Below are 15787 nucleotides of genomic sequence, written 5' to 3'. Positions count from 1 at the left end.
CTAATTGGGCATCCCTTTGAAATGTAAAACTAACAGTTCAAACCTTAAAGGAGAAATAAGCATGGTTTTAGATTTCTGAATATGACCACTTGTTGTGACTATTGGGAAATTTCTAATACTTATTAGAAATAAGTATCAAGATTTGGAAAGTGTTCTGATTCCTTGCTACATAGGTAGAGAGGTTCCAAGTACTTGAGCCTTTGGTATGGATTCTGTGTGGTTCTATGAACAGCCTGAGGGCTGTTGACAACAGGTGATAGTAAAGAGTTCCAAATATGGTTTTCCACAGCCATAAACTACGCAAAGTGTGAAAAGAATTTAATAAACATTTAAATACCATTTTAACTAATGGTAAAACACCCATGATAAAATCAGGGCAAGCCTGTTATATGGAAAATAGCTTGAAAAACCAAAATACTACCGAAAACACAAAAGAAACAGTTATCATTTCTGAATACCAGAGGAGAGCACTTGTAAGTGTAGATGTGCATTGATTTCACAAATGACGGCACAGGTGGGCATCCAGGAAATGAGCTGATACTTTAATACCTGATATACTACAGCATTAAAATATTGGAAATTTTATATGAAAATAAAATATCCTAATATCGATATTATCCCAGTTTTATTTCATTCCTGCCCAAACTTTTTTTTTCTCATGTAGCCCAGAATGGCCTCAAATTCACTGTTAGCCAAGGATGACCTTGAACTCCTGATCTTCCTGCTTTCACCTCCCAAGTCCTGGGATTATAGGAGTGCTGTCACTATATCTGGCCTTTTAAAAATTTGGGGGGGTGTTGGTCTTTTTGAGACAGGGTCTCCCTGTAGCCCCAGCTGACCTGGAATTACCTATGTAGACCAGGTTGGCCTCGAACTCACAGAACTCACAGAGATCCACCTGCCTCTGCCTCCTGAGTGCTGGGACTAAAGGTGTGTACCACCATGCCTGGCTTAAAACAATTTTGTACAAAACAGTTTTATTGTTTATTTTAGATACTCCCAGTAGACCCAATATAAACTCCTCAATGTTTCTTCAATATTATTTACTCTCTAAATTTTTTTATTTATTTGGTTTTTGAGAAAAGGTATGGCTATGTTTTCCAGTCTTAAAGTCCTGGACTTAAGTGACTTTCCTGCTTAAGCCTCTCAAGTAATTGGGATTATAGGCACATACCATCATGCTTGGCAGTCTATAACTTTCTTGAAGTCAAGGATCATGTCTTACTAATTTTTTCAACTGCTTAGGCTTAATATATAGCTTACTACAAATTCATAAATATTCATAGACATTTTTATTTTGTCTTTTTGAGACAGAGTCTCCCTGTAGCCCCAGCTGTCCTGGAACTTACTATGTAGACCAGACTGGTCTTAAACTCACAAAGATTCGCCTGCCTCTGCCTCCCAAGTTCTGGGACTCCTTAGTCCCATGCACCACCATGCCCAGCATTTATAGGCATTAAAAAAAATGTAAATTGGATATAAAGTCATCAAGTAGATGTCAATGGTAATGTTTTTCACCTCTACTAATATCCATGCTCAGGGGCTAGAGAGATGGCTCAGCGGTTAAGAACACTGACTGTTGTTGTAGAAGACCCGGGTTCAAATCCCAGCACCACAAGGCAGCTAACAACTGTCCGTAAGCATGTTGATTAGTAGAGGTGATAAACATTACCACTTAAATCTACCTGATGACTTTATATCCCTGTTTAGGTGCCAAGGATCTCAGAAAGTAACCAAATGTGACTAGTAATAATCAGATTCATAGAGATTAGAGACACATGTGCAAACATCTAAGTGTTAGTAGTATTAAAAATGAATTTTTCTGTATGAAACAGTATATTTTAAAATGGAATCGAGATTTTTAAAAAAAATATTTTATTAGTTTTACCTTATGTGTATAAGTGCATTGTCTGCATGTATGTGAGTGCACCTGCATCATGCAATGCAACAGAGGTCAGAAGAGGGTTTCGGATTCCCCTGGAACTGGAGTCAAGGACAGTTTGTAGCCGCCATGTGGGTGCTGGGAATCGAACCCGGGTCCTTTGCAAAAGCAGTCAGTGCTCTCAACCACTGAGCCATCCCTCCAGCCCCTGGAGATCTTTTTTAAAGGTTAAAACCTCATTCAATATTATGTCTTACAAGGTTTATACTGAGTTCAATATTGTATAACTGTATTAATTCAACTGTGAACCTAAAAATTTACAGCCAATTTTCAAAGAGATGCATCTTTGCTCTGAAATTGAATATGTTAATGCTGTAATGAAATGCTTCTTCTAATCATGTGGTTATTAAACAAATAATTTTTTTAATTGTATACTTTATTTTTTATGTGTATGTGTGTGTGTTTGCATGAGTTTATGTATACCACGTGCATGCAGATGCCAGTGGAGGCCAGAAAAGAGTATCAGATCCCCCAGAACTGGAGTTACAGGCAGTTGTGAGCCACCCAATGTGGGTGCTGGGAACCAAACCCAGGTCCTCTGCAAGAGCAGCAAGAGCACTTAACCACTGAGTCATCTCTCCAAACTGTCCCCCCACCAAATATTTTATACAGAATGAAGAGTACATAACACAGAGTAAATATTCATTTTGTGGAAAATGGAAAAAACAAGTTATGCTGATGTATGTCTAGAATTAATACTGGCTAGAAACTATTACTAAAGAATTTAAAGCTTAGGCATAGTGGTATACACATATAATCCCAACTCTAGGAGGCAGAAAACTAGAGTTTGAGGCCAGCCTACACTACATAGTGAGATCTTGGCTGTAGAAAATAAAAAAAAGCCAAGGGGCTGAAGATATGGCTGAAAAAGTTAAGTGCACTAGCTGCTCTTGCAGAGGACCTGGGTTTGGTTCACATCATTCACATGGTGGCTTACAATAGACCATAACTCCAGTACCAGGAGATCTGATGCCCTCTTCTGGCCTCCATGAACATTACATGCACAGTTGCACTTATACATGCAGGCAAAACACTCATACACATAAAATAATTTAAAAAAAAAAAAAAGTTAGAGTGTCCATAAGGAGTTCATGGTCATTCTCTGACATAATAGTAGGTTTGAGACCAGCTTGGCCTAAACGAGGCTTATCTCAAAAAGCCAAAAAATACTGGACTCACCAATCAGGGGGCAGAGGCAGAGGCAGAGGCAGAGACAGAGGCAGGTGAGATTCTTCCTGTGTCCTTAAACTCCCAGCCTCTGGGAACCTTTCTTCTCCTGTCTGCCTCCTCATTTGCCTACTTTAGATTCTGCATATAAGGAGACCTGTAAACTATTTGTCCTTTCATGCCTAGCTACTGTGGCATTGCATAATATTTTGAAAGATTTTCCATGCTGTACCATATTTCAGACCTTCATTCCTTTGATAGCTGAGTAATAAAATATTGTACGGATAGACCACATTTGACTTTATGATCTAGCCTGTTTCTACCCCCTTGAATGGCGGTAGAAAAAATACATATAGCAAGGGCTAGGGATATAGCTCAGTGGCAGAACACTTGCCTAGCATGCATGAAACTTTGGGTTTGTTCTCCAACAGCACATAAAAATACCTGCACCTAAAAAAAAAATTTAAAGCCTCCTAAGGAGTTCATGATCATTCTCTGACACAATAGTGGGTTTGAAACCAGCCTTTCCTATATGAGGCTTATCTCAAAAAGTCAAAAAATACTGGACTCAGCACTCAGGAGGCAGAGACAGAGGCAGAGGCAGAGACAGAGGCAGGAGGGGCTCTGTGAGATCAAGAACAACCTAGTATACATAGTGACCTCCAGGCCAGTCAGAGCTACATAGTAAAAACTTGTCTCAAAAATCCAAAACAAAAAACCCAAAACTATCCCCCCACAAAAGAAAAACAAAACAAAAGAATCTTGAAAGAGACTTGCTTTTTTTCCCAATTTTAAATTTTTTATTTTATGTGTATGAATGTTTTGTCTGCATGCAGGTGCACCATGTGCATACAAAGCCTGTGGAGGCCAGAAAAGAGCTTCAGATCCCTTAGAACTGGAGTTACAGACAGTTGTTGGCTGCCATGTGGGTGCTGGGAACTGAACCCAAGTCCTCTGCAAGAGTAGCCAGTACTCTTAACCACCTAATCATCTATCCAGGCCCAAGACTTAAGATTTGTTTTTTTTAGAGATTTAAAAAATGTTATTGTAAAGCTGGACATTGTGGTACATGCCTTTAATCCCAGCACTCAGGATGCAGAAGCTGGTGGATCCATGTGAGTTTAAGGCCAGCCTGGTCTACATACATAGTGAGTTCCAGGCCAGCTGGAGCTACAGGGAGACCCTGTCTCAAAAAAACGGGGAAAAAAAGTTATTGTAATGCAATAAACAGTGACTTTTTTTTGTCTTTTTGAGACAGGGTCTCCCTGTAGCCCTAGCTGACTTGGAACTTGCTATATAGATGAGGCTGGCCTCAAACTCACAGAGATCCATCTGCCTCTGCCTCCTGAGTGCTAGGATTAAAGACATGCACCACCACATCCAGTAACAGTGACTTCTTTTTATAAATTGTTTGGATTTCTTTTCAATTTTTAAAAAAAATTTAATTTTTTTATGTGTATGCATATATTGCCTGCATGTAGGTAAGTGCACCCGTGTCCTGCAATGCCCATGGAGGTCAGAAAAGGCTGTCGGATCCTCTGGGACTGGCATTACAGACAGTTGTTAGCTGCCATGTGGGTGCTGGGATTCGAACCTGGGTCTTCTGCAAGAACAACCAGTGATCTTAACTGCTGAGCCATCTCTTCAGCTCCCAGATTTATTTATTTTCATTTAATGTGTATGAGTGTTTTGCCTGTATGTGAGTGTACCTGTATCATGCAATGCCTGAAAAGGCCAGAAGAGGGCATTGGCTTTCCTGGAACTGGAGTTACAGATTGTTACAGTTAACTGCCATGTGGGTGCTGGGAATATAACTCAGGTCCTATGCCAGAGCAACCAGTGCTCTTAACCTCTGAGCTATATTGTTTTTCTATTTTATGTGTATGAGTATATTGCTTGCATGTATGTAAGTGTACCCATGCCATGCAATGCTCGTGGAGGTCAGAAGAGGGCATTGGATCTCCTGGAACTGAAGTAACAGACAGTTGTTAGCCGCCATGTGGGCGCTGGGAATCAAACCTGGGTCCTCTGCAAGAGCAACCAGTGCTCCTAACCACTGAGCCATCTCTCCAGTCCCCACGTCTTTAAATATGGAGATCTTAGATTCATTTAATCCAAGAAATGTACAGTTCTTTTTATGCACTAAGTAGTTAATAAATGCTGGCCAGCACAGTATCCAACATGGATATGGACGAAATACTATTTATTAAATTATAAACAAGTCACTTTATTTCAAAAATGCAAAGAAGGAAAAAGAATACACGTTTCTTATATCATGTAAATCTGTCAAAGAATTATGGATATATTTGTGAATTAGAGTGAAAAACATAGAGATGTCTACTTGAAGATATAGAAGACAGGGACTTGGAAATTGAGAAGTCAGGTCACCTTTGTCCTTTACGGTAGTTAAAGCCAGGTCATCCCAATGAATGAAAATCTAGTTTACCAGAAGATCTCCAGCATTTATCTGCATAGCATCAGTTCCAAAACAAAGTAAGGTCAGGCTGTGACCAGGTATCTTAGCCTTACTAATCTACATCTCCCAGAAATTCACACACACACAAAAAAGGCCTTGTGTCGAGAAAAGGAAAGTAGTAGAGGTGTCATTTGAAATACCAACAAGTGGAGGAATTCAACAATTTTAGTATCAACATATCTTCAAGAATGGTATACCAGAACCAGGTATGGTGGCACACGACTTTAATCCCAGCACTTGGGAGGCAGAGGCAGGGAGATTTCTGTGAGATTGAGGTCAGTGTGGCCTACATAGCAAGTTCCAGGCCAGCTGGGCTCAGAGACCTTGTCTCAAAAAATATCAAAAAAAAGAATGGTATACCAATTCCCTTCCAAAGTATACCATTATATCGCACCACCATCGTAGAAGGAATGGAAGAGGAGGTTGGCTGACTGGAATCACATCTTGGGGAAGCTGGCCATGTTGGCAATGCCACAGGCGTTGTTCTTATTCCGAGCCATGAGAATATATCCTTTATTTCCCCAGCTTTCTCCCCAGCTGTAGAATCAATCAAGAAAAATACTTAGTATCTTAGTTTATATATTCTTCAAAATAGTTGCTATATTTTGCTACGTACTTGCATTACTCAGCCACATTACAGTTGGGCCTGAACTAAGAAACATCCTGACACTTAGCATTTATTTTAAGACCAAGAGCAGACCTGAACTGCTGAGCACCTGTTCCTTCAGATGTTTTCAGAACTGTGCTTCCAAGCCTGGGCTTCATTTATCCTTTTTACTGAAACAGTATCTCCAGCATGAAATGGGGAAGTAGAAGTCAAGATCCTCCCTTACCCAAGAATCTTGCCCTTTGATCACTAGACCTAGAATATCACAACACAACTACAAACAGACCTCAGTTTCTCTCATTGCTTTCAATGAGATAAGTACACTGCTTTCACTGCTTTGATATGTACAGCATTCACACATACATTCATAAACTGTCTTGGGTAGAAGACAAGGAGGGATCCTTAGGGGAGTAAGGTCATATGCCCAGGTCACAGGAGGAACACATGGGTCAGTGAACTTGTTTACTTTATAAGCAGTAACTTTTTGGTTTCAAGGTTAGGTAAAAGTCTTTAGTCCATATTATGTCCATATTGTAAAAGTTACTCGTGCAGGTGCTGATGGCATTCAAAATGGTTTATCTTTAAAGTCAAGAAGTGGAAAGAATGCATAATGCTATACAGATTTTGTGACAGTGTCAACTGTCAACTTGACAGAATCTAGAATCACCTGGGAGGTGGGCCTCTGAGGGATCATTTGGATTATGTTAAGTGATGTAGGAGAACTCATCTTAATTGTAGGCAGGACCATTCCCTGAGCAGAGGATCCTTGACTGTCTAAAATGGAGAAAGCAAGCTGAGCACTAACATGTATTCATTGTTCTGTTCCTGATTGTGGATGGGATGTGACCAGTGGCTTCAAAGCTCCTTCTACCTGGACTTCCCTGTGACAATGGACTGTACCTTGAACTATGAGCCAGAATGAACCCTTTCTCCCTTAAGTTACTCTTCTAAGAAATATTTAATGTCAGCCAGGTGTGGGGGTGCATGCCTTTAATCCCAGCACTCAGGAGGCAGAGGCAGGTGGACCTGAACTGTGAGTTCAGGGCCAGCCTGGTCTACATAGTGAGTTCCAGGCCAGCTGGGGTTACAAGGAGACCCTGTCTCAAAAAGCTCCCCCCAAAAGAAAAAATAAGAAACAAAAAATATTTAATGTCGAGAGCAGGAAAAAAAACTAAGACAGTCTCAAAAGTACCAGAGATTGCTTTTGATCAATAAGATGAAAAGTACTTGATGTAAGAGGTAGTATTTGAGACTAAGCCCAAAAGATGGGTACAATTTGGACTCATAGCTATGGGAGGCTAATGGAAGGATATGAAATTGATGACAGAGACAGGAAAAAGATGCTGGGATCATGTGACTTAAAAAACAGGGTGAATGACAAAGTGGGAGATAGATCTGGAAAAGTAGATTAAGATTAGGTTGAGGAGTTCAAGACCATCCTCTACTATACCCTGAAGTCAAGGCCAGCATGGGCTACATGAGACCCTGTCTTAAAAAAATCAAAATCAACCAACCAAATAAACAAAAACATCAGGTTAAATGAGCTTTATGCATACAGAGTTTCAGCTTCAGCTGGCAGGAGTAACCAGCATGGTTGAGATGGATGAGAGATTACAGAGGAAAAGAGCTGGTTCTTTGTGCTATTAAATTATAGCTAAGTCTGCCTTACTGAGCTGTGAGATCACTGAACTGCCATTTGTTCACTTGTTTGTATATATGACTAAGCATTTTGTACAGGGAGCAGCTGTGCAGCATATACTTTGAATATTATTGTCTGGCCATCTCCTGCCAGCTTCTTAATTATGAGCCTCCAACAGGGAAAGCAGAAGTGTAAAGCCTGAAACAATTTTTTCTTGATCAGGGGGAAGGAAAAAAAGAAAGACTGGGGAGCTGGACGCGAGGCTCAGTGTTATAAAGGTGATGAAATGACAAAAGTAGTGTTCTCATTATTACCTGTTTTTAACAATCCAGTGCTTGTTTCCCTTCTGGATCCCATAGCCCACTGCTAACACAGCGTGGTTCAGGTTATCACTGTTGCAGTTTTCATCATAGTAAACACCTAGGAAACAAAATATCAAGTTGAGGCTTTCTGCAGTGGAAGAGTGGCTCTGTGGGATCTCTAGTCCAGGAGACTAGATTCTACCTTAGTCAGGAGGGTTTACTATAAGATGCTCTGCATTGCAGCAGCAGCCAGTTTCTACCAGATGGAGTCTGACTATGAAAACAAGGCACTGAAAATTCTCAGTCCCCTTCAAAAAGATGCCACACCCACATCTCAAAAGAGGGTGCTTTGGCCAGGCATGGTGGCACACGCCTTTAATCCCAGCACTTGGGAGGCAGAGGCACGTGGATCTCTGTGTGTTTGAGGCCAGCTTGGTCTACATAGTGAGTTCCAGGCCAGCTGGGGCTACAGGCAAACCCTGTCTCAAAAAGACAAACAAAAAAAGAAATCCATACATACATACATACATACATACATACATACATACATACATACATAAATGGTGCTTTGCAGGAAGAGGTTCTTACCTTTGCTATAAAACTGGAAAGAAGTCAAACTCGCATCAATAGCCACAGCGACAGGTCCCACTCGAGCCACTGCTCTCTTCAGTGCTTTCTCACTCCCCACAGGGATCTCTCTGTACCCTCTGCATTTAGCTGCCTTTCCAGTTGGGTTATACATACAACTTTCATCCTGGAAAAAAGCAAGGGTGGAAAAGGACTAGAATAAATAAATTGGCAATGAATTGGTAAGAAATTCAACCAATGTTTTAAGCAATGTCAGTGAAATAACAGAGGCAAGAAACTAGAGTCTTTACAGAGGGTCTGCTATACCTCATCATGTTAGAAAACTATAAAAAAGAAGCCAGGTGTGCGGCAGCACGCCTGTAACACCAACACTGGAGAGGATGAAGGAAGAGGACTGCCATGAATTCAAGGCCAGCCTGGGCTATGTAATAAGACTCTGTCTCAAAACAAAATAAAACAAAAAACAAAACTATGAAAAGAATCATGTCGAGTGATTCCCTGCCTTCTAACACTCATGTCAGTTCCAGAAACAAGACACTGGGTTTTTCTTTTCCCTTCCTTTCTTCCTTTGTTTTCTTTTCCTTCTCTCTGTGTGTGTGTGTATGTGTGTGTGTGTGTGTGAAGCTTGGAGAGGCCAGAAGAGGCCATGTGAACCACTGAAGCTGGAGTTACAGATAGTTGTGAGCTACTCAGTGTGGGTGAGGAACTCTGGAAGAAAAGCAAGCACCCTAACCGATAAGCCATCTCTCTAGGCTCTGACCCCTCTTCTTTTTATTGTTTTGTGCTTTAAAGTTTTTTAATGTATTTATTTTTATTTTATGTGTATGAGTGTTTTGCCTGCATGTACGTAAGTGCTCCCATGCGTGCAATGTCCGTGGAGACCAGAGGATGATGTCAGATCCCCTGGAACTGGAGTTATAGATGGTTGTTGGCTGCCATGTGGGGGCTAGGAACAGAACCCAGGTCCTCTGCAAGAGTAGCCAGTGCTCTTAACCACTGAGTCATCCCTCCAGCTCTTGTTTTGTTATTCTTTGAGACAGTGTACCATGTAGCCCAGGCTGGCCTTGAACTCACTGTATGGCCAGGAATGACCCTGAACTCCCAACCATCCAGCCTCTACCTACCAAGTGCTGGGATTACAAACAGGTGCCACTCCTCCCATCTTGTGAGACTGTTTTTACTAATGAAGAATAGGGCGAAAAAAAATTTCTTTCAAACTAAGAGTTTTTTTTTTTAAGAGATATATCTTTTGTTGTTTTTGTTGGGTTTTTTGTTTGTTTATTAGTTTTTTTGAGACAGGGTCTCCCTGTAGCCCCAGCTGTCCTTGAACTCACAGACATCTGCCTGCCTCTGCCACCACGCCTGGCTAAGGCATATATCTTTTGCCTATGTAGTATATATACGTTTCAGAGGACAGGAAGGCACTCTGGATGGAGGTTGCCAGTGTCAAAGCTCAGCTAGAAAGATGACCTGAGATTTCTGTATTCATCTCAGAGAAGCTAATATGAGGCAGAGTTTTGGCTGGACCTTGTACTTTCATCAAGAGTCAAAAATAAAAGCACATAACATGATACTAAAATAAGTTAGCAACTAAGCAGTTTAGCTTGTGACCTTCCAACTCTGAGTCTCAATAGCATTATGAGTCTAAGGATAGCTGTGGTCAAGGTGGTATGCTCTTTGTGGCAACCTGTTTTCCTATGGACTAGACCTTCTTAATCCTAAAGTTATGTCTACAGGAAGACTACATCTCTAAATATGAACAGTACTGGCAGCATTTGATGTGATATTCTGAGGTTATGGTGGTTTGCTGTCTTACTAATGTTGCAAAATCTGTTTTCTGCCATGTGACCCTGGTGCTAAAAACTGCACAGATCAGCCAGCTGTAAAGTTACCCCTGCAATCTCAGCATTCTGAGGCAAGAAGACCTTCAAGTTCTAGGTAAGCCTTGGCTCTGTAGGGAGACTTGATCTCCTTAAAAAAGTAAAAGCACAAATCTACAAGTAAAATAAAGTATTTTGTGAATGCACTCAAAAGAGTATCAGGAAATGGCACTTCCTCTCGCTGGGTGTTCGGAGAGAAAAGTCATAAGCAGTCTTACCCAGATGTGAATACATAAAGCTACAATACCAACCTGTCAGGCAAGATATGCCTACTAGTGCAATAGTGGCTTAACTGTTGTGAGGGTAACTGTGTAGGAAGGAGAACTTGTTGGAAAGAAAAAAGAGCCTTGATGGGAGGGAGAAGGATAAAAAAGAATCAAACTACATTATACATGTGCATATCATGAAAGAATAAACCACAACAATAAAAAGAATAACCTGCATGGGGCAGAGAAAGTAGCTCAGCTGGTAGAATGCTTGTATAGCATTCAAGAAGCCCTGGGTTAGATCCTCACCACTATAAAAGGCAGGCATGGTAGCATACATGCTTATATTTCAAGCAATGAGAGGTGAAAGCAGGAGGATCAAAAATTCAAGGCCATTCCACAGCTATATAGAGAGTTTGAAGCCAGCTTGGGCTAGATGAGACTATATAGAGAGTTTGAAGCCAGCTTGGGCTAGATGAGACCTTGTCACAACAAACAAGAAACAAAACTGCATTATGAGCCAGGCGTGGTGGCACGTCTTTAGTCCCAACACCTGGAAGGCACAGGCAGGCCAATCGCTGTGACTTCGAGACTACCTTGGTCTGAGCAAGTTCCAGGCCAGCCAGACTATATAGTGAGACCATGAAAAACAGAAACAAACAAATAAATAAAAATAAAAACAAAAAAAACCTCAAAAAGTTGCATTATGATTAGAGTAAAATTTATTATGTGCCAGGCATGGGAACACCCACCTTTAATCTCAGCATTTAGAGAGAGAGACAGACAGATCTCTGTGAGATTGAGGCCAGCCTGGTCTTCATCGCAAGTTCCAGGCCAGCTGGGGCTACAGAGAGAAATAATAATGAATGAATTTTTGAAATGTCTCAAAAAATGAATGAATGAATGAATAAATAAATAAATAAATAAATAATAAATAAAATCTCTGGGACTAGAGAGATGGCTCAGCCTTTAAGAGCACTGGCTGCTCTTGCAGAAGACCCCAGTTCAGTTCCAAGCACCCACACAGGGGCTAACAATCATCTTTAACTCCAGTTCTAAGGGATTCAATGTCCTTTTCTGGCCTCTGTGGGCATGGCATGACACAGGTATACTTACATACATGCAGGCAAAGCACTCATATATATAAAGTAAATCAACTAAAAAATTAAAATAAATAAAATCTTTTAAAATGATTCAGAATATTATTGAACGGAACATGTCTTCATTTTAATTGACAATGAGACCAGAACCATTGCATATTGCTTACAATGTCAGGGGACTATTTGAGGGAAAGGAGAAAGGAAGTAAGCAGGCATATGCTCCTCTTATTTGAAAATAGGGCCTCAAATATTTTATAATTTTCACTTAAGTTATTCAGAATTTCTGAGCAGTTCATTAAACTGTTTCTCAACAAACTAATGTAGTGTTGCATAAATGATGCAAGCTATCAATTGTTAAGTAATTCATTATTGTTTTTTTTCCGTATTTTTCTTTTTTTTTGGTCTTTTTGAGAAGGGTTTCCTGGTAGCCTGAGCTGTCCTGGAACTCACTATGTAGACCAGGCTGGCCTTGAACTCACAGAGATCTGCCTGCCTCTGCCTCCCAAGTGCTGGGACTACAGGCATGTGCCACCACACCTGGCTTCAGTACTTTTCTTAAATATATATCTTTAATTGGTGAATCAGAAACTCAACCTATACTTTTAGTGATGCCAGTGAATCAATAGGCAGCAGACTAAGGTCTGTACAGAGGGGCTCTCCTTCATCACACTATTTTATTTTGTTTTGGTGGCTTTTTACAAGATGGGGTCTCATGTAGCTCAAGATGGCCTCAAATTCACTGGGTAGCTGAAGATGACCTTGAACTCCTAATCTTCCTGCTTCCATATCCCATGTGCTGAATACAGGGTTGACACTGGGCCCTTCATCATCATTTTGAAAGAATAAATATAATGGCCCAAGAAATAAACTGATAAAGAGATGAATCAGTGGGATTTATTCTAACCTGAAGGTAGGAATATAATGTTTCCAAGTACTTTGGCAAAAAAAATTGACAACATATAGTAAATTTAAAGGTATATATATTCCCAGCCAGGTGTGGTGGTGCATGCCTACAGTCCCAGAACTCAAGAGGCAGAGGCAGGCGGATTTCTGTGAGTTTGAGGCCAGTCTGATCTACACAGTAAGTGCCAGACAAGCTAGGGCTACAGGGAGACCCTGTCTCAAAATGACTCCCCCAAAGATACATATATTCCCCAAATCAGATAATTCTGTACCAAAGTAATATATCCTAGTATAAAATTATTTTTATTTCTTTTTTTTTTTTTTTTTTGAGATAGGGTCTCCCTGTAGTCCCAGCTGGCCTGGAACTCGCTATGTAGACCAGGCTGGCCTCGAACTCACAGAGATCCACTTGCCTCTGGCTCCCAAGTGATGGGATTAAAGGCATGTGCCACCACACAAGGTCTCCTAGTATAAAATTCTTACATCGTTGTACATAGTTTGTACCACATAAACAAACCTGATAGATAAATTTTGTTTGGGGAGATGGCAAGATGGCTAAGCAGGTAAAAACACTTGCCAAGCAAGTCTGACAATCTGGGTTTGATCCTTAGGACCACAATGGAGGAGAGAAACAACTCTAGAAAGTTGTCCTCTGACCTTTACATGCATGCTGTGGCACATGCACACCTGCATTTTGCACATACAAATCATATACACATGTACACACAATAATAAAATGTTTTAAATCTTGTTTTTGCTACATACTGCAGTATGAATTTGAATGTAAGTCTACCTTACAGTGTTATGTTATGGAAATTGAAAAAGGCTAAGCACATTGCTTACAAATATTATCCGATATTTTTATTATTCAAACTTGCTATTATTCCTTCAAAGGTCCCTATCACAAAGACTTCTAATATTCCCTACTAGTCTCATCTATATTAAAAACACCACGGGGCTGGAGAGATGGCTCAGAGGTTAAGGGTGCTTGCTGTACAATCATGAGGAGTAGAATTCAAATCCCAGCACCCATGTAGCAAGCTGAGCCTCCCACAAATGCCTTTTTCTGGCCTCCATGCACATATACACATGTGCACATACAAATGTGTACATACACATTTACACACACACACACACACACACACACAAAACAAAACAAAAAATAGATGGCTCAGAGGTTAAGGGTGCTTGCTGTACAATCATGAGGAGTAGAATTCAAAGCCCAGCGCCCATGTAGCAAGCTGAGCCTCCCACAAATGCCTTTTTCTGGCCTCCATGCACATATACACATGTGCACATACAAATGTGTACATACACATTTACACACACACACACACACACACACACAAAACAAAACAAAACAAAACAAAAAATGGGGGGGGGGCAGTGAGATGACTCAGCAGGTAAAGGCATTTGCCACTAAGCCTGATGGCCTGCATCTCCAGAACCCACATAGAAGGAGAGAACTGACTTCTGCAGGCTGTCCAAAGGCTTTCCTCTGACTTCCTCATATGTACTGAGGCAGCATACACACAGACACAGACAGATATGCAGACACACAAACAGACAGACATACACATACACACACACACATATACACACACACAGGAAAATGTACTAAAAATGTTTATGAAAGAGGGGTTGGACAGATGGCGCAATGGTTAAGAGCACTTGCTGCTCTTCCATAGGACTAGAGTTCTATTCCTAGCACCTACTTTGGATGGCTCACAACCACTTGTAACTCCAGCTTTATGACATCAAATCTCCTCTTCAGGCCTCAGTGGGCACCCACACAATAGGCACATATATACATACATATACATAAATAAAAATATTTTCTAAATGTTAAAACCTTCTCAGGTGCTCTTCTCTTTAGATAAGAAAGATCTCTATCTCCATTACTAAAGAATAATATATCAGGAAATGAGTTAGTTCTTTATTTCTAAAAATTATAATAAATATGAAACAACTTGCTTTTTTCCTTTTTCTACATGTTAGCATTTAGGCTTACATAATTTGCTGAATGTTCCCCAACCCTCATGAGATCAGACAAAATAAGATTACATTATTCATTGAAATAACAGGGTTGGGGACTGGAGAGATGGCTTTGACTGCTCTTGCAGAGAAACTGGGTTTGATTCACAGTACCCACATGGCAGCTAAAAACCACCCATAACTCCAGTTCCAGGGGATCCGATGCCTTCTGACCTCTGCAGGCATTGCATCACACACACACACACACACACACACACACACACACACACACACACATACACACACACACACGTAATACACCCATACACATAAAATAAAAATAATAAAGTATTTTTTTTAAAATAGCATGGTGGATCTGTGGGTTCCTTACAGGAAAAAGGAATTTAGGAGAGATTTCTAGAGACCTGCTTAGAGGTTTATGAGATAATGTTTCCTCTTTTTAGCTCCAAGGCAGAGATATGTGGGTGGTATGATTGTTTAAATGCCCAAATCCTCTCAGATTTGAAACTTGAACTTGGGAATTAAGAAGGAAGACAGGCTGGGCAAGGTGGCACATGCCTTTAATCCCAGCACTTGGGAGGTAGATTTCTGTGAGTTCAAGGCCAGGCTGGTCTACATAGCGAGTTCAAGGCCAGCTGGGGCTATAGGGAGACTGTCTCAAAAAAGAAACCACCCCCCCAAAAAATCAAGACAGCCATGTGATTATGGTACTTGGAAGGTGGAGGCAGGAGGATGACTACATAAGATTTTATCTCAAAAAAAAAAAAGGAAAAGAAAGAAAAGGCCAGACTAGGCTAGTTGAGAATAGCATGGATTACACAGCAAGATACTATCTGAAAAAAAAAATTTTTTTCTGTCTTTTTGAAGCAGGGTCTCCCTGTAGCCCCAGCTGTTCTGGAACTCACTATGTAAACCAGGCTGGCCTTGAACTCACAGAGATCCACCTGCCTCTGCCTCCCTAGTGCTGAGATTCTCATTCACT

At 40.7% G+C, this 15787-nt stretch overlaps 1 protein-coding gene across 1 annotated transcript in view; it reads right to left on the bottom strand.

Annotated features, from left to right (window-relative positions):
• Nucleotides 1-5283: 5283 nt before the first annotated feature.
• Nucleotides 5284-15787, bottom strand: part of Ctsk (cathepsin K) — a 19298-nt gene continuing 8794 nt past the window's right edge. Inside the window, exons 6-8 of the mRNA XM_008827077.3 lie at nt 8722-8887; nt 8146-8251; nt 5284-6122 (exon numbers count right to left, since the gene is read on the bottom strand). Of these exons, the coding sequence (XP_008825299.1) occupies nt 6023-6122; nt 8146-8251; nt 8722-8887 (372 nt within the window). The 3' untranslated portion in view covers nt 5284-6022. The remainder of the gene's footprint in view (nt 6123-8145; nt 8252-8721; nt 8888-15787) is intronic.

The sequence above is a fragment of the Nannospalax galili genome, unplaced genomic scaffold (genome assembly GCF_000622305.1).
Source record: "Nannospalax galili isolate Female #2095 unplaced genomic scaffold, S.galili_v1.0 scaffold1212, whole genome shotgun sequence".
NCBI classification, from domain to species: domain Eukaryota; kingdom Metazoa; phylum Chordata; class Mammalia; order Rodentia; family Spalacidae; genus Nannospalax; species Nannospalax galili.
Note: the sequence above shows the minus strand (reverse complement) of the source record. Positions and strands in the feature narration are given on the sequence as shown.